Source organism: Cotesia glomerata, linkage group LG7, assembly GCF_020080835.1.
Source record: "Cotesia glomerata isolate CgM1 linkage group LG7, MPM_Cglom_v2.3, whole genome shotgun sequence".
NCBI classification, from domain to species: domain Eukaryota; kingdom Metazoa; phylum Arthropoda; class Insecta; order Hymenoptera; family Braconidae; genus Cotesia; species Cotesia glomerata.
In genome coordinates, this window is record NC_058164.1 from 26,574,651 (window position 1) to 26,593,512 (window position 18,862).

The 18,862-nt window shown below is 26.4% G+C and overlaps 3 protein-coding genes and 1 long non-coding RNA gene across 9 annotated transcripts; 2 read left to right on the plus strand and 2 right to left on the minus strand.

Moving 5' to 3' along the window:
- The first annotated feature begins 13 nt into the window (after positions 1–13).
- LOC123269989 (keratin, type I cytoskeletal 9) lies at positions 14–3,922 on the plus strand. 5 transcript variants are annotated; one of them, XM_044735949.1, is made up of 4 exons: positions 14–166; positions 1,134–1,829; positions 3,063–3,156; positions 3,193–3,922. In XM_044735949.1, exons 1-4 carry the CDS (start codon positions 152–154, stop codon positions 3,312–3,314), a joined length of 927 nt encoding a protein of 308 aa, XP_044591884.1. In that variant the 5' UTR covers positions 14–151; the 3' UTR covers positions 3,315–3,922. The 5 variants fall into 5 exon arrangements, with proteins under 5 accessions (XP_044591884.1, XP_044591885.1, XP_044591887.1 ...); XM_044735950.1 differs by having other exon boundaries at positions 3,063–3,120; positions 3,169–3,922; XM_044735952.1 differs by having other exon boundaries at positions 3,063–3,120.
- Positions 3,923–5,839: 1,917 nt separating this feature from the next.
- Positions 5,840–11,096, minus strand: LOC123269992. Its single transcript, XR_006510518.1, has 4 exons — positions 10,985–11,096; positions 10,508–10,566; positions 10,307–10,423; positions 5,840–5,975 (listed from the first exon to the last, which is right to left on the minus strand). It is a non-coding gene; the product is annotated as an uncharacterized LOC123269992 (long non-coding RNA).
- Positions 10,049–11,728, plus strand: LOC123269990 (proline-rich extensin-like protein EPR1). Its single transcript, XM_044735953.1, has 3 exons — positions 10,049–10,207; positions 11,029–11,487; positions 11,561–11,728. Exons 1-3 carry the CDS (start codon positions 10,193–10,195, stop codon positions 11,648–11,650), a joined length of 564 nt encoding a protein of 187 aa, XP_044591888.1. The 5' UTR covers positions 10,049–10,192; the 3' UTR covers positions 11,651–11,728.
- A 1,032-nt stretch (positions 11,729–12,760) lies between these two features.
- LOC123269097 (lysophospholipid acyltransferase 5) lies at positions 12,761–18,163 on the minus strand. Of its 2 annotated transcripts, XM_044734626.1 has the most exons (8): positions 17,680–18,163; positions 17,501–17,608; positions 17,141–17,263; positions 15,714–15,985; positions 15,162–15,383; positions 13,304–13,612; positions 12,958–13,244; positions 12,761–12,817 (listed from the first exon to the last, which is right to left on the minus strand). In XM_044734626.1, the coding sequence occupies exons 1-7, from the start codon at positions 17,777–17,779 to the stop codon at positions 12,975–12,977; spliced, it is 1,404 nt and encodes a 467-aa protein (XP_044590561.1). In that variant the 5' UTR covers positions 17,780–18,163; the 3' UTR covers positions 12,761–12,817; positions 12,958–12,974. The 2 variants fall into 2 exon arrangements, with proteins under 2 accessions (XP_044590561.1, XP_044590560.1); XM_044734625.1 differs by lacking the exon at positions 12,761–12,817 and having other exon boundaries at positions 12,886–13,244.
- Positions 18,164–18,862: the final 699 nt, after the last annotated feature.

Below are 18,862 nucleotides of genomic sequence, written 5' to 3' on the forward strand. Positions count from 1 at the left end.
ATCAGTTCGACAAATCTCATCCAACATACCACATCACCTCTCTAATTATTTATCCCAGAAAGGTCTTTGTGGATTGTGAGCAGTTACTTTAAGTCGATTGTCGTCGACTAGAGTCTTAACTTTTCAAGTTAATTATTTTTTCATTTTCATCATGAGAGTATTCATGGTAAGTATCTTTTATTTCTTCTTTATACATTTTTTTATTACATATTTCTTCTTTGGTATTAATTATTTCTTCTTTGCATTTATTTTTTTCATTTCTTCTTTGTCATTAATTATTTTTTTTAAATTAATTATTTCTTCTTTCCAGATAAACATTTCTTCTTTTCATTTCTTCTTTCAATTAACTATTTCTTCTTTCCAGTTAAACATTTCTTCTTTGAAATTAAAAATTTCTTCTTTCTCATGAATGATTTCTTCTTTTGATTAACTATTTCTTCTTTGGTATTAATTATTTCTTCTTTGTTATTAATTATTTCTTCTTTGTTATTAATTATTTCTTCTTTAAATTTCTTCTTTTGTTTCTCCTTTGTAATTAATTATTTTTTCTTTTAATTAACTATTTCTTCTTTCCAATAAAAAATATCTTCTTTGCATTTCTTTTTTTAAATTAACCATTTCTTCTTTCCAATAAAAAATATCTTCTTTGCATTTCTTTTTTTAAATTAACCATTTCTTCTTTTCAATTAAAAAGTTCTTTATATTTCTTCTTTTTCATTAATTATTTTTTATTTGTATTTCTTCTTTAAATTTATTCTTTTTAATTAATTATTTCTTCTTTTAATTAACTATTTCTTCTTTCCAGTTAAATATTTCTTCTTTGGTATTAATTATTTCTTCTTTGTCATTAATTATTTCTTTTTTGTATTTCTTCTTTGTCATTAATTATTTATTCTTTGTATTTCTTCTTTGTCATTAATTATTTATTCTTTGTATTTCTTCTTTTAAATTAACCATTTCTGCTTTAATAAACTTATATCTTCATTTAATAAATAAATAAATAAATTATTTTTTCTTTTAATTAACTATTTCTTCTTTTAAATTAACCATTTCTTCTTTAATAAATTAATATCTTCATTTAATAAATAAATAAATTAATTAATTAATTAATGATTTTTTCTTTGTAATTACAGATAGTGGCGCTCGCTACGGCAGTAGTAGCACGACCGGAAGCTGGCTACAACTACCAATCGCCTAGCAACACCTACGGTACTCCAGGTGGTGGATCCTTGGGAGGATCAGGTGGCAACGGTGGCTTCTCCGGTGGCTCTATTGGAGGATTCGGTGGTGGTTCTTCCGGTTTCGGTGGTGGCTCATCCGGAGGCTTCAGTGGTGGATCCCTAGGTGGATTCGGAGGCGGATCTGGAGGATCCTTTGGAGGATTCAGCGGAGGTTCTTCTGGTGGATTTAGCGGTGGCTCATCTGGTGGATTCAGCGGTGGCTCTTCCGGTGGATTCAGCGGTGGCTCTTCCGGTGGATTCAGCGGTGGCTCATCTGGTGGATTCAGCGGTGGCTCCTCAGGAGGTGCTCTCATCCAGAAACACATCTACGTCCACGTTCCCCCACCAGAGGCACCAGAAGAACCCCGATTCAGACCCCAGCTCCAGACCGCCGCTCCCCAGAAACACTACAAGATCATCTTCATCAAGGCCCCAACTCCACCTGCACCAACTGCTCCAGTAATCCCAGCTCTTCAACAAGACGAACAGAAGACTTTGATCTATGTCTTGGTTAAGAAACCAGAAGACGCACCTGAAATCAACTTGCCCACTGCTGCTCCAACTCAACCCAGCAAACCTGAAGTTTACTTCATCAAGTACAAGACCCAGGTAAGATTTTTATTTTTTTTTTTTTTTTTTTTTTATTGGGAAGGCAAGAAAAATTAGAAAAATTAAAAAAATTGGGTTTTTCTTTATCTAAAATTGACAATAATGTTAATTTTAGATAAAGTTTCAATTAAAATTAATCAAATTAATGATTTTAAAAAAAAAACAACATTAAAAATAGAATATTTTAAATATTGAAAAAAAAAATTTTTATTGATGTTGGTAAAAATTCTAAATTTATAGATAAAATTTTAATAAAAATTAATCAATTTTTAATGATTTTAAATGAAAAATATTAATAAAAATTAACTATTTTAGCAATTTAAAGATGAAATTTGATTGAAAATTAACAATAGTTTAAATTCAAAAAGAAATTTTTATTAAATATTAGTATAAATTTTGATGAAAATTAATCTATTTAATTTAATGATTTTAAATGAAAAAATTTAATAAAAATGGACTATTTTAGTAATTTAAAGAAGAAATTTGAGAAAAAAATTAACAATAATTGAATTTTGAGAAGAAATTTTTATCAAAATTAGTAAAAATTTAGATTTTAGATCAAATTTTGATGAAAATTAATCAATTTAATGATTTTAAATGGAAAATTCAATAAAAATTTACTATTTTACTTATTTAGAAAAGAAATTTGAGTAAAAATGAATAATAATTGAATTTTGAGAAGAAAATTTGACCAAAATTAGTAAAAATCTCAATTTTAATAAAAATTGACTATTTTAGTAATCTAAAGAAGAAATTTGAGTAAAAATGAACAACAATTGAATTTTAAGAAGAAATTTCTATTAAAATTAGTATAAATTTCAATTTTAGATCAAATTTTGATGAAAATTAATCAATTTAATGATTTTAAATGAAAAATTCATTAAAAATTGACTATATTAGTAATTTTAAGAAGAAATTTGAGTAAAAATGAACATTAATTGAATTTTGAGAAGAAATTTTAATCAAAATTAGTAAAAATTCCAATTTTAGATTAAATTTTTATATAAATGAATGATTTAAAACGCAAAAATGATTAAAAATTGATTATTTTAACAATTTAGAGAAGAAATTTCATAAAAAATTGAAAATAATTAAAATTTGAGAAGAAATATCTCTTAAAATGATTAAAAATTCAAAATTTCATAAAAATTGACAAAAAGACTCCTAAATTCTTTAAATAAAATTGATATTAATTAAACCACCAATTTAAAAAAACTAACATTGAAATTTCAGAAGGAAAGCGGCTCATCTGGCTCAATCGGTGGCGGAGTAAGCGGCGGCTCAATTGGCGGTGGACTCGGCGGTGGACTCGGCGGTGGACTCGGTGGTGGACACGGAGGTTCAATCGGCGGTGGCCACGGAGGTTCAATCGGCGGCGGCCACGGAGGTTCAATCGGCGGCGGAGACCACGGAAGCACCGGCTCCAGCGGACCCTCCGCCCCGGGACCAAGCTACGGCCCCCCCGGGCAGTCCGGTCCTTACTAGTCAATCGAAGCAGAATCATCTGGACCCACGACGGCTTGGACAGTTGGCTACGATACAATTGCCCAAGCTATCCTCCTCTAGCTCGACTCAGCTCACCATTATTTAAATCGATAACCGTTCCAGTTAGTAATTATCTAATCGTAACATTAATTAACGCACGTGCGAGCGCTGATTAATAATTATTAATTCTGCGCTTGTTTCACGTTCGACGCGGTAACGCAAAGCCGATCTTTCCTCGATGCCCGCTGGATCGGCCTTGCGCTACCTAGGGGTACTCTTCTTTAATTATTATTCTATTCTTTTCTTCCTTTTTGTACCATTTCTTCTTTTCTTCTTTCTTACTTTTTTTATTGTTGACTTTAATATTATATATTATTATTAATTTTAACTTCGTACAATTGTAATTGTAATATAAAATAATATCTCAGAAGAAATATTTTTTTACACGGACGAATCGATGTAAGACGACCTATTTGTTATAAATGACCAACACGACTTTGGCTCGCAATGTCGAGGGATAATGTACCTCTTTATTTTTATACGTAATTATTTTGCAAGAAATACGGTGGCGAAATAAAGCTTTTTTATGTATTTTTTTACATAAAAGAAGAAAAAAAAAAAAATTACCAAGTTATTTATTTTTAATCCTTTTCTACATTAATTAAATTTATGAGTAACTTTCACCTGACAGAATTTCGAAGAGAAGAAGAATGCCCAGAGAGAGGCGCTCGAACAAGGAACTGTAAGCAGGTGCCACGACCTTTGATCCATCTGCTTTCACCCGACGGCGTGTGATCAAAACTCTCCAACGGTCACCCACTTCCAGAACACGTCTTATAAGAAGATCCTTTCACTATTTTATTCAATACCCTGAATTTTATCGCCATTATTGGACTTGAAGAAATTAAATTAAATCACGGCCAGACAATCTCTTCAAGTTGGGTCTAAAAAGATACAGAGGATTGCATCAATGTGCTAGATTAATAATGGCTCTTTTTAGACATAAGTTACCTGTCTTGGGTTATTAAATTGTATTTTCACTCTTTCCGCGTTGTTAAAAAGGATTATCTTCAATTATTTCATTTTTTGTTGAATAATTTTATTTTATGTCTTTATTTTAAAGAAGACATATATAATTTTTAAATCACATTTCTTCTTTACTTTAAATAAATTTTATTGATTAAAAATTAATATTAAATTAAGAATCTTTATTTTAAAGAAAAAACATATTTTAGAGTAAAGAAGAAATAATTTAAAAAAATTTTTTTTTTGATAAATTTTATTAATTAAAAATTAGTATTAAATTAAATATTTTTATTGTAAAGAAGAAAAATTTTTTAAAGGGTAAAGAAGAAATAATTTATCTAAAATTTTTTTTTTAAATCAATTTTATTATTTAAATGTTACAATTAAATTAAATAAATTAACAATTTTTTAAAAATTTTATTATTTTTAACCATGTCAGGATTCGAACCCTGTACCTTTTGGGTATCTTATATTATAATCTAGTCAATCTCCACAATTTAAATTACTACTATTAAAATTTGATATAAATAATGTTTTATTTAGTAAATAATTCGAGAAATTTAATTGATATGTTATTTAAAAAATAAAAAAAAAATTTTTTCTACAAAATTAGTTGCTTTAATTAGTTTAAACCCAAGCCGGGAATCAAACCCTTGACCTCTCGCGTATATATAATAACACACTTGACAATGCCTACAGTATTAATTTCTACAATAAAAATTTGATATAAATTCTTTTTATTTTATAAATTTAATTAATGAATTATAAAATTAAATATGAAAATTTTATTTTAAAAATAAAATTAATTACACTTTAAATAATGAAAATAATTAAAAAAAATTTTTTCAATTAATTTTACCCAAATTGGGAATTGAACCCTTGACCTTTCGGGTATATAAAATAATACACTTGACAATGCTTACAGTATTAATTACTACAGTAAAAATTTGTTATAAATAATTGAAATTTTTGTTTATTTAATAAATTCAGTGTATTAAATATAAAAATTTTATTTTTAAAATAAAATTTATTACCAAATATTTTACAAATTAAAAATAACACTTTAAATAATAAAAAAAAAATGCTTCAATTAATTTTACCCAAACTGAGAATCGAACCCTCAACCTCTCACGTATATAAAATAACAAACTTGACAATGCCTACAGTATTAATTACTACAATAAAAATTTGATATAAATTATTAAAATTATTTTTTTTTTTTAATAAATTTAATCAGTGTGTTAACTATAAAAATTTTATTATTAAATTAAAAATTAAGAATGACACTTTAAATAATAAAAATAATAATTTGTAATTAATTTTACTCAAGCCGGGGATCGAACCCTTGACCTCTCGCGTATATAAAATAACACACTTGTCAATGCCTACAGTATTAATTGCTACAGTAAAAATTTGATATAAATAATTGAAAATTTTATAATAAATCATTTTTTAATTAGTGTATCAATACAAAATATTTTACAAATTAAAAATGACACTAAATAAGTAAAAATAATTAAAAAAAAAATTTTTTTAATTCATTTGACCTAAGCCGGGAATCGAACCCTTGACCTCTTGCGTATGTAATATAATACTCTAAAAAATCCCCTTGGTATAAATTATTATAATTGAAAGCTGAAATAAATAATAGAAAATTGTACAATTTCCAAGAAAATAACATAAATAAGGATTACAAAATCCTAAAAATAATAAATAAAGCTTAGAAGTTTACGTTATTACTTGGGCAATAAATTAAAATAGAATAATAAATGAGTGTTTAGTATAAATATTTATAAAAAGTCGGCAAGTCGGTAACTCGTATTCTATATAAAGCGTAAACAGTGAAGAAAAGGTCTTCCGCAAAAATAAAAAGGCAAAACAACAAAATGCCATCTTACATCTTCTTCGTGTAATTTTTTTAGTTTTCTTTGGACAAAAAAAAAGGTAAACTTTCACTGGAAGGCGGTCATTCAATATTGCGGAGTATTAAATATAGAAGAGAAGACGAGAAGGGTTTTTTTTTCAAGGTCCTATTTTTGAGTAACCGATCAATTTAAAAACCTCTTATATATTATTATATTACTTTATTATTCGTTTTGTAACTTGTAAATTCCGGAGACCGGAGAAAGTGCTCCATTGAAAGGATCCACAATTAAATGCGGTCTATGTTGTACCACTGGATTAAATAGCTTATTTTACAGCTGAAGTTAATAAGGAATAATAAAAAAAAAAATGAAAAAAATATTTAAATAATAAATAGTAAATATGGAGTGTAAATAGAAAAAATATCACGTCACGTGTGCCCGGAAGTCGAGGAGCGCAAGTGAAAGTTCACGTCGATTTGCCAACGACCACTTGCAAGGAAGACTCCCTGAAGAATACCAATTAGCGGAACCGTACTATATCAATGTTTATCTTATTTTTCCTCTTTATCATTTTTATTTTCTCGCCTACCTTGCCAAAAATTCAAGGATTGAGCGGCGGACAATCCTTTGTCTGGAAATATATTTTAACAATTAAAACTAAGACGTTAATTAGCTTAGGCTGATTTTTATCGTGAGCAGAAATCAAACGCTATTGTCTGTTGCAGTACCTCACTGGAAAAGTAATAAATTAAGTTGTCCAGCATTCAACTGGCAACTCGCTCGCTCAAAGAATCAATCCATCCTGTCTAAGTGGAAAATCTTTTTGTTGTTTCTATTTAAAAATCCTCCCAACGCCCGGTCATTATTTCTTAAGGAAATCAACAGCATTTTTTTATTATTACTTGTTTATGAAATAATTTAGCAATTTCATTATTATAAATGAAGAATTTAATCAAAATGGACTTTTTTAGTGATTTAAAGAAGAAATTTTTATCAAAATTAGTTAAAATCTCGATTTTAGATCCAATTTTAATATAAATTAATTAATTTAATGATTTTAAATAAACAATTTAATATAAATTGACTATTTTAGTAATTTAAGAAAGAAATTTGACTAAAAATTAACATTAATTGAATTTTGTGAAGAAATTTTTATCAAAATTATTAAAAATTGCAATTTTAGATCAAATTTTAATAAAAATAGACTATTTTAGTAATTTTAAGAAGAAATTTGAGTAAAAATTAACACCAATTGAATTTTAAGAAGAAATTTCTATCAAAATTAGTTAAAATTTCAATTTTAGTAAAAATTGACTATTTTAGTAATTTAAAGAGGAATTTTGATTAAAAATTAACTATTTTAGTAGTTTAAAGAAGAAATTTGAGTAAAAATTAACATTTATTGAATTTTGAGAAGAAATTTTTATCAAAATTAGTTACAATCTCAATTTTAGATCAAATTTTAATCAAAATTAATCAATTTAATGATTTTAAATGAAAATTAACTATTTTAGTAATTTTAAGAAGAATTTTGACTAAAAATATACTATTTTAGTAGTTTAAAGAGGAAATTCGAGTAAAAATTAACAATAATTGAATTTTGAGAAGAAATTTTTATCAAAATTAGTTAAAATCTCAATTTTAGATCAAATTTTAGTAAAAATTGACCATTTTAGTAATTTAAAAAAGAAATTAGACTAAAAATAAACAATAATTTAATTTTTAGAAGAAATTTTTATCAAAATTAGTTAAAATCTCAATTTTAGATCAAATTTCAATAAAAATTATCTCTTTTAGTAATTTAAAGAAGAAATTTGAGTAAAAATTAATAATAATTGAACTCTTAGATGAAATATTTGTTAAGATTATTAAAAAAAAATTGTTTTTTTTTTAAATTGACAAAAATTTGGGTTTATAATTAAAATTCTTGCTCAGGGATTGGAGATAGGGTAAAATTGATGTTTTTTTTTGTAGGAAATTTAACCTTTAATAAAAAAGGTCCTTTTGATTTTTTTTATCTTCAATATTTTAGCCACAATAAGTACTTTAAACTTTTGAAACCTATGGATAAATTTTATAATGATTTTTGAACTTAAAATTCAAACTTTAGAAAAAAAAAAACGAGAAATAAATATAATAAAATCTAATTTAAAAATAATAATAATAAGAAAAATTGAAAAGTAATTTTTTTTATTTCTTCAGCATCTGTTGCATAATCGAAATTAATTTCCTCGTAGACAAAAATATGTATAAAAACGGTATGATGAAAATTTCGAGATTACTGCCTATCATCTTCCATTTGCTCTCGCTCGAGATTACTCAACTGGATTACGCACACGCGTACTGAAATAAAAGTTTAATGGTTTAACGAACCAGGCATATTTACGGCTTATAGCTCTATGCTTCATATATTCCTTTCGCTGCATATTGATGATACAACTTTTTATAGACATAGACAAGATTACTGTCCATTTTTACTGGAAATTTACTGCCCTTTAAATTATTCCATTATAATTTTACTTTTAGGCGGTCATAAAAAGGGAAATTTTTTTTCGATACTAAAAACTTTCAATTTTTAACCTGGAATTTTTATTGAATTTTAACATTAAATGTTGCTAAATTTTTTAAGCTCGCATTTTGAATACTAATTTAAAAGTGAAAAAAAAAATTCTCTATTTTTTTCTTTTTTGCAATTTTAATTATTTACAAAATTATTATTATTATTATTATAAAGAATTTTTTAGTATAATAGTAATTTTTAAAACAAGTTATTATTATCATTATTATTAAATTTATTTATAAAAATAAAAATAATAAAAATAATAATAATAATAATAATAATAATAATAATAATAATAATAATAATTTGTTTGAAAACCCATTATTATGATTATTATTATTATGATGATGATGATGATGATTATTATTATTATTATTATTATTATTATTATTATTGTTGTTGTTGTTGTTGTTGTTGTTGTTGTTATTATAAAAATTTTTTAAGTATAATAGTAATTTTTGTAAACAAGTTATTATTATCATTATTATTAAATTTATTTATAAAAAAAAAATAATAATAATAATAATATATTTGTTTAAAAAATCATTATTATTATTATTATTTGTTTTCAAAAAAAATTATTATTATTTTTTTTTTTTTTTAAAGAATGTATCGAAGAAATTTAAAAGTTCAATACCCGCATAAAAATTATAAAAGTCTTCTTGTTATAACGAAGATTCCGGCTAAAAAAATTTACCTCATTATTATTAGCATTAACATGTCTATAAATAAGTAAAAATAACTAAAAAAAAGTTTGGATTAAATTTAATCCTGTGGTTTCCTTTCGAAATTATACGGTAAGTAAACTTAATTGCCAAAAGATTTCACTGAAATTCAATAAAAAAAAAAGTAAGTTAAGGTAAACAAAAATATTTCTTCTTCCTTGAAGATTCTTGATCCAAACAAATAATAACTTTTGTTACAACTGCTGTAATTGTCAAAAGTCTGTTATTACTTGACAAAGTGTTTTAATAACAGCAGCAGCAATTCAGCTTTGTTTGATAGTTGATTGCGGTGAAGATGGATTGCGCTTAGCCGGGCAAATGCTCATGAGTGTATGATTGTGTGTACGTGATTAATGTACCTGATGGGGCCCAGAAAAATCTCACGGGGGAAATGAAGGGAATAGAAGGTGCTGGACGTTTAGTAGTGTGAAACAGTAACAGCACTAACATAAGATTGGTCTATATATATTTTATATCGTCTACTTACACATTCGCACATGTGACCATGCAGACATTCTACACACGGACTAGCTGGTGGACAAGGTACCTCAACTAGGTGGTATAAAAGTTCCGACGAGGAACGGCATCCAGGCACAACACTCGCGATCGCCTGCCAGTTAAAAGTACCCAGTGAACTAGTTTTACCAAGTGATCTTTCTTCTTTTTTAATACTAATAACATTTTATTATTTCTTCCGAGATCATGCGTGGGCTTATTGTAAGTGTCGGTGGTTAATTTTATTTATTATTTTCGACTGTGCAGTTTTTAGTGTCTAATTATTTTTTATTTACATTTTTAATTTAATATTTTACTCACCAAGAGTTTTTCCTTTTTGTTAAGTGCCTGTGCTTTCTACAGGAAGTAATTATCAACGACTCGCTGAAGAAGCTAGTCTAATTACTTATTTTTCACTTCAGACAATAGACTTTTGCTCTAAAATGAAAAACGAAAGCATTATATTAATATTAATAATTTATTACTTTTTAATTAAAATATTTTTTTAATTTCAAAAATTACCTTTTTTTTTTGCTGCATTGACTCTTCAAATAAAAATTTTAATATTTAATTCAATTGATCTGAAATTAAAAAAAAAGAAACAAAAATAATAATAGTAATAATAATAATTCAAAACAAGTTATTATTATTATTATTATTATTGAAAATTTTTAATAATAATAATAACAATTTTTTAAAACAACACGGAAAGAACAAGATGACACTGGATATAATCCCAGATTATACTCAGTGATATCTGTGATGAAAAAAAATTTTAGATAGCTAAAAAAAATCCAGATTATACTGCGTGATATCTGGATTATACTCATTATAATCTGAATTATACTCATTATAATCTGGATTATACTCATTATAATCCAGATTATACTGATTATAATCTGGATTATACTGGCTATTTAAAAATTTTTTTCACTCAATATAATCTGGGATTATATACATTATTATTATTAAAAAATTTTAAGTATAATAAAAATTCACCATAAAAAATTAATTATTTAATTTCTTCTTTAAAAATCTTCCAGCTTTTGATGATTTTTGGCTGCGCGTGGGCAAAACCAGCCCCAGAACCACCAGTAGACTCATACTTCCCGCCATCCAGTGGTCTAATCGGCGGAGGAGGCTACCCTTCGGGCCCAGCGAATGTCCAGGACACTTATGGTCCACCCCAAAGACAACCAGTGATCCACAAGCACGTCTACGTCCACGTTCCCCCACCAGAAGCTCCAGAGTACAAGCCACCAAAGTACTTGCCGCCGCAACAAGCCCCGCAGAAGCACTACAAGATCGTCTTCATCAAGGCCCCGACTCCCCCAACTCCCACCGCCCCGGTCCTTCCACCCCTGCCGCCACAGGACGAGCAGAAGACTTTGATCTACGTTTTAGTGAAGAAACCCGAGGAAGCTCCTGATGTTGTTCTTCCCACCCAGGCTCCCACTCAGCCCAGCAAGCCTGAGGTTTACTTCATCCGCTACAAAACTCAGGTTTGATAATAAATTTGTTAAAGTATTTTGTTGGGGGCGTTTAATTGATTTTTGGAATTTTTGTAAATTGCAGAAAGAACAGTCGGGAAGCTATGGACCTCCTGCTCAACAGCCCCCAGACAGCTACGGACCTCCTTCTGCAGGAAATGGCGGTCCTTACTGATACGCTTAATTACCGCGTGCCAACAGCCAAAAAAATATTATATTATATATAATTATGAATATACTTGACGGTAAATTTTCACTGATCTCCAGTAAAACATTGACTGATTTTCAGTAAACTATTTTGTAATTATAAATCTAATTGTCGGTGAAAATTTTACTATACTCTAGAGTTTTAAACTATTTTTTTATAAAAAATAAAATTGTTTTTTAAAAAATATGTGATTTGAAATACATATTTATTATCTTCACAGCTCCCAACTTTAAACTTTTAACAAATTTATTAATTAATTGTTGAGATTTAAATAGACGTGTGCACTGAGTAGAATTAATGTATGTAATATATATTATTACACTGTGAAAATTTTCTATTCATTTTTACTTTACATTAATATTAAAATGCCCCTCACTAAATTAAATAATTACTTTTGTTAAACTTCACTGTAATTTTTTAAATATTGACATTTTTAAAGATATAAGCTCATCCTGATATTATCCTTATCAAGAGCTTTCATTTGAGTACCCACATGCATTTTTAATATATTTTTCATATATACATATATGTAATATATATAAATATATGAAAAATTGATGTGGGTACTCAAATGAAAGGTCTTGATGCGTATAATGTCGGGATCAGCTTATATCTTTAAAAATGTCAATAGTTGACAAGATACAGGGTCGTTTTTTAATTATTGACATTTTTTAAGATATAAACTCATTTTTATGTTACACTCATCAAGAGCTTTCATTTGAGTACCCGCATGCATTTTTTATATATTTTTCATATATACATATATTTAGTATATATAAATATATAAAATATATGAAAAATTGATGTGGGTACTCAAATGAAAGGTCTTGATGAGTGTAACATCAAGATGAGCTTATATCTTTAAAAATGTCAATATTTCACAAGTTAAAAACTAAATTTTATTTTATCGCACTGGTCACCCTTCCAGCTACTGACCATGTTCAACGAAAACTGTGGGACATTTTTAAATTTAATTTATACCTTAGTAATTTATAAATAAATACGCGGGGCCAAATAATACATTATTTAATCAACTATAATAATATAGTAAAAATAATTGGCAATACTATTAATTTTTGCTTATCCAATAAAATTATCCGATAATTATTAAATTTAGTAAAATGAAATGGAAATTTTACGACATTAAAGTTAGCAGTCACTTGATTATTTTTTAGTTTTTCTTGACAAATAAATTAGTTTTGAAAAATTATTTTTTAAAAATTGCATTTATAATTTTTAAAAATTTTTACTGGTAAATTAATTTTCATGGAAACTTTTCACAGTGTATAAACTAATCGACGTGAGCCCTTCTGCGACCGCTAATTAGTGGCTTAATAAAGGGAGCTAGGAAGGGATACGATAGGAAGATTATACTGCCGATCCAGTAAACACTCGAGTAAATTTTAAGATACCGAGTGTAGGACAGCAAGTGGAAGGGAATAAACGCGTAACCCATAAATACGAGGGTGTAAAGTTTCAAAATAATCCAGATGAGAATTCCACCGAGAGGATGGCTTGCCGTCGCCTGGATTGATTGATTCTTCTTCAACGCGGAAGCAATCTGAAATATTAATTGGGAATTTATGAGGATGTAAATGGTAATTAGAAATAAAAACTTACGTCTCTTTCGAAGTACATGATTATAAATTCGTTGAAGAAAGTAACGTAATAACCAGAGTGGAAGCCGTGCCAAATGGCAAGAAATACTAGAGTTAAGAACTGACTAGCGAAACGAGATCCCATAAATTTCAACCGCTTGTAGACGTACTCGCCGCACCATTCGTTAGTGTTCATGTTGAATGATTGGATGTAGTGACTAAACTCGGTTGCGTTTTCAAATCTTTTTAAATCGACGTTTTTGCAACCGTCCCACTTTATTGACCCGTTCTCGTCTTTACCATTGTAGGAAATTCCGAATGTCATACAGACCTTCAAACATTCAATTATTATTTTTTATTTTTAAAATTCTTGCTCAAGGATCAGAGATAGAGCAAAAATGATAAGTCTCTTTTGGATAGAGAATTTAATCCTCTATAAAAAAGTTTTTTTGTAATTTTTTATCTTCAATATTTTAGCCACAATAAGTACTTTAAACTTTTGAAAACTAGGGATAAGTTTCATAATTTTATTTTTGAACTATGAGTTCAAATTTTGGACAAAAAATGAGAGATAAGACAAAATTGATAAGGACTTTTTTTAGAAGAAATTTTTAATTCTTTAGGAACATTAATTGAATTTTGAGAAGAAATTTTCATTAAAATTAGTAAAAATTTCAATTTTAGATCAAATTTTAATCAAAATTAATCAATTTAATGATTTTAAATGAAAAATTTTATAAAAATTCACTCTTATAGTAATTTTAAGAAGAAATTTGAGCAAAAATAAACAATAATTGTATTTTGAGAAGAAATTTTTATTAAAATTAATAAAAATTCAAATTTTAGATCAAATTTTAATCAAAATTAATCAATTTAATGATTTTAAATTGAAAATTGACTATTTTAATCATTCAAAGAGGAAATTTAAGTAAAAATGATCAATAATTGAATTTTGAGAATTTTTTATAAAAATTAGTAAAAATCTCAATTTTAGATCAAATTTTAATAAAAATTGACTATTTTAGTAATTTAAAAACGGGACAAATTTTTTACCTTGATTTTTGAACTTTAAATTCTAATTTTGGACAAAAAATTAGAGATAGGACAAAAATGATAAGTCTCTTTTGGATAGAGAATTTAATTCTCTATAAAAAAGGTTTTTTGTAATTTTTTATCTTCAAAATTTGAGCTACAACAAGTACTTTAAACTTTTGGAAACTAGGGATAAGTTTTATAATTTGATTTTTGGAGTTTAAATTCAAATTTTGGAGAATAAATTAGAGATAGGGCAAAATTATAAGTCTTTTTTTTAAAAAATTTAATCCTCTATAAAAAAAGGTTACTTGTAATTTATTTATCTTCAATATTTTAGCCACAATAAGTACTTTAAACTTTTAAAAACTAGGGATAAATTTTTGACTTTTATTTTTGGACTTTAAATTCAAATTTTGGACAAAAAATTAGAGATAGGGCAAAATTGATAGCACTTTTTTGATAGAGATTTTTATTCTCTATAAAAAAGCTTTTTTATTTTATTATATCTTCAATATTTTAGCCACAATAAGTATTTTAAACTTTTGAAAACTTAGGATAAATTTTGTACCTTGATTTTTTGACTAAATTCAAATTTTAGACAAAAAATAAGATATTTTTTATGAAATAAAATTCTTAATAAAAAAAGTTTCTTAGAATTTTTTTTTCATATTTTAAATATTTTAGCCAAAATAAGTACTTAAAACTTTTGAAAACTAGGGATAAATTTTATACCTTAGTTTTTTGACTAAATTCAAATTTTGGAAAAAAATTATAAAAATTTTGAATTAAAAATTGAATGAAAAAATTGTAATAAATAAATTATTATTAAATAAAATAATATTTACCCCTTCACTTAAAAGCCAGCAGCAGATATATTTATACAGATTAACTCGTCCCCACAAGCCGAGCAATAAAAGTCTGCTGATGTAATTATGAGTGTCGAGTTTGCTCATCATGTACTGATCGGAGATAATATAAGTTCCTAGTTGATAGAAAAACAAGTAGAGGAATCCCTGCATCGTTCTTTTAAATCCAGCCTCAATATGATTAGAGCCGCCGCCGGATTCCTGAAATGTTTACAAAAAAAAAAAAAAAAAAAAAAAAAAAAAAAAAAAAACACTAAAGTTGTAATTATAATTATAAATAACTAATTACCATGTTGCGTAAATATTAACGCACTGAAACGTTATGCAATGAAATAATCACGGTTATAATAGAGATTTTTCCATTGATTTCGTACATTAGAGCACTTTTTAGCTTTCGTTATTATATTAAATAATACTCGTTATTATGAATTGTTTTTTATAGCCAACAAGTAGCAATAAACTTCCCAGAAATTTATTTCGAGTACAAAAGATATTATTGTTAAGAAAATACTATTATTTTATACTACTCACTTTAATAAACACTCCGCTGACGTAATTTTGATACCGCTTCACTGTGAACTGGGGACCCACGAGAAAGGATCCCGGAAAGTAAACAAAAGCAGCGATTTCAAGAAAGCTCGGAAGCGCTTTTAGACATTCTTTTTTTTGATACGCCGACAGCTTTGACTCATCCTGGCGTCCGTCGCTTAAGTTAAACGCGATCCCAATCAGTCTTAATGTCAACACGCAATGCGGCATTGTCCATTTTATGTCATAGTCGTCTGTTGTTGTTACCCAGTACCCTGAAAATCGGTAAATCATTGCTAGTTACTGTAATTTTATCTCATTAAAGTATTTTATATGTTTTGTTTTGATAAATGTCATCAAAAATCGTTTATATGATACTAAAATTAAACAATTTTTTTTATTAATTTAATCAGAACTAAAAAAGTATTTTTATAAAATGCTATCTTTAGATACATAATTAAGAAATGACCTTGTATCTTGTGAAATATTGACATTTTTAAAGATATAAGCTCATCCTGATGTTATACTCATCGAGACCTTTCATTTGAGTACCCACATCAATTTTTCATATATTTTATATATTTATGTATATTATATATATATATGTATATATGAAAAATATATCAAAAATGCATGTGGGTACTCAAATAAAAGGTCTCGATGAGTGTAACATAAAAATAAGTTTATATCTTAAAAAATGTCAATAATTAAGAAATGACCTTGTATCTTGTAAACTATTGACATTTTTAAAAATATAAGCTCATTCCGAGATTATACTCATCAAGACCTTTCATTTCAGTACCCACATCAATTTTTCATATATTTATATATATGAAAAATATATCAAAAATGCCATGTGGGTACTCAAATAAAAGGTCTCGATGAGTGTAACATAAAAATGAGTTTATATTTTAAAAAATGTCAATAATTAAGAAATTACATTGTATCTTGTGAACTATTGACATTTTCAAAGATATAAGCTCATCCCGATATTATAATCATCAAGACCTTTCATTTGAGTACCCACATCAATTTTTCATATATTTCATATTATTTATATATATATATATATGTATGTATGAAAAATATATCAAAAATGCATGTAGGTACTCAAATGAAAGCTCTTGATGAGTGTAACATCAAAATGAGCTTATATCTTTAAAATATATATTATATATATATATATATATGTATATATGAAAAATATATCAAAAATGCATGTGGGTACTCAAATAAAAGCTCTTGACGAGTGTAAGATCAGGATGAGCTTATATCTTTAAAAACGTCAATATTTGAGAAAGTACAGAGCAATTAAACAAAAGTATTTAATAGAGCAAAATTTTAATTTTTTTAGTTCATTATTATTTAAAAATGTAACAATGGAGCAGCAGCTCCATGACGAGAAAAAAAATTATTTTAATATCACTTACCGTAAGACAAGTAGCCCATATTGAAAACAAACGTTAAGATAATTGACAACGTTGATCCTCCGAATATCAGCAAAATCAGGTACGTAGCGCTCAAAGCTAGAGCTGAATGTCCAACATTCCATCCTAGTAATATTTATTAATATTAATTAATTAACACACTATTTTTGCTATATCAAAGCCCGGCTTCTCTATATAGTCAATTAGATTATCTTTTATTACATTATTTCATGCTCCACATATTTATATACAGTAACTTGGTTTTAATAACAGAAAAATTAATTCTATTATTGCGTAAAATTTTTTTTTAATTTTTAAAATAAATTTTTATAATTAATTATTATATAACAATAGAGTAATTACCAAAGTTCCATGCTCCCAAAAAAGTGCCGCATGATATAAAAAAAATATGCTGCAGTTCCGGTGATTTGTTAATGAAAAACCTACGATGTATATAAGCAAATGGAAAACCTAAAAAAAAAAATAATTAAATATAAAAATATAAATTTTAATTTTTGTAAATAATAAATAAAAATATTTACCTAAAAATATTGACACGAGAAGCCGTATTGCAGGCACAGTACAACCTAGAGTATTAGCCAAAGTTCCGAACAACCCGGAGTAATCTTGATTACCGGACATTTTTATTAAACTGTTTATTATTGTCACTGTTATTAAATACTACTGCAAGTCAGAGTACAAAGAGTAAAAAAGTAGTGACGCGGAGAAGGTTTGTATGAGATTATAATCAGAGCCGTAAAAAATAGCTCATCGTCTTACATTAACTTATCGAACACTCTTCTGACGATAACATTTAACATTTAAATACAGTGGCTAGTGTGTCATCTGACATTATCCGACTTTTCTATTTCAATGTCACTATCAACAACTTTATTTGACGTTGAGGAATATGAAAACTCATGGAACATGTTATTATTGTAATTCTTATGTTAACAATTATTATTATAGCAATAATTGAGGCTAAAATACGACCCACAATGACAATGGTGCCGGAAAATCAAGTTCAATGCTGACTGAGTGGCGCTGCAGTCGTTTTCTTCCTTACCGACATTTTGTTTTTAAATAATAAACAATTTTTTTATCGAACTGAAGTTAACTGACAGCTGTCAAATTTTATTTTTTTTTAATTTTCACAGTTGAAATTTTTTTTACTATTATTTTTCTATAGAACTATGAAAATTAATAAAGCAGATATTTAATAATTTTTTTAATAAATAAATTACGACAAATTAATTTGAAAAAAAAAATTACATGTAGAAAATTTTAAAAATTAAAAATGCAATTTTTTAAAAATAATTTTTTTTAACAAATTTTTCTGTTAAAAAAATTACAAAATGGCCGAGAATGCTAACTTTTATATCAAATTAATTTAGCAGTTATTTAATAATTTTTTTAATAAATAAATTACGACAAAAAAAATTATTAAAAGAAATTGACATGTAGAAATTTAAAAAAATTAAAAATACAATTTTTTTAAAATAATTTTTTGGAACAAATTTTTTTTGTTAAAAAAAATTAAAAAATGGTCGTGACTGCTAATTTTAACGTCATAAATTAATTTATCAGTTATTTGATAATTTTAATAAATTTCTTAACAAATAAATTAGGCAAAAAAAAAATATTGAAAAAAATTGACATGTAGAAAATTAAAAAAATTAAAAATGCAATTTTTTGAAAATAATTTTTTTGTTAAAAAAATTAAAA

What these genes read in the sequence shown, in the direction of transcription:
- LOC123269097 (XM_044734626.1), bottom strand. Translation starts at nt 17,779, where the DNA reads ATGTCCGGTAATCAAGATTACTCCGGGTTGTTCGGAACTTTGGCTAAT. An exon ending in TCTCGTGTCAATATTTTTAG is followed by an intron (nt 17,609 to 17,679) that starts GTAAATATTTTT and finishes TTTTTTTTTTAG; the next exon opens with GTTTTCCATTTGCTTATATA. An exon ending in TCATGTACTTCGAAAGAGAC is followed by an intron (nt 13,245 to 13,303) that starts GTAAGTTTTTAT and finishes TTAATATTTCAG; the next exon opens with ATTGCTTCCGCGTTGAAGAA.
- LOC123269990 (XM_044735953.1), top strand. An exon ending in TCATCCGCTACAAAACTCAG is followed by an intron (nt 11,488 to 11,560) that starts GTTTGATAATAA and finishes TGTAAATTGCAG; the next exon opens with AAAGAACAGTCGGGAAGCTA.
- LOC123269989 (XM_044735948.1), top strand. An exon ending in TCATCAAGTACAAGACCCAG is followed by an intron (nt 1,830 to 3,062) that starts GTAAGATTTTTA and finishes TTGAAATTTCAG; the next exon opens with AAGGAAAGCGGCTCATCTGG.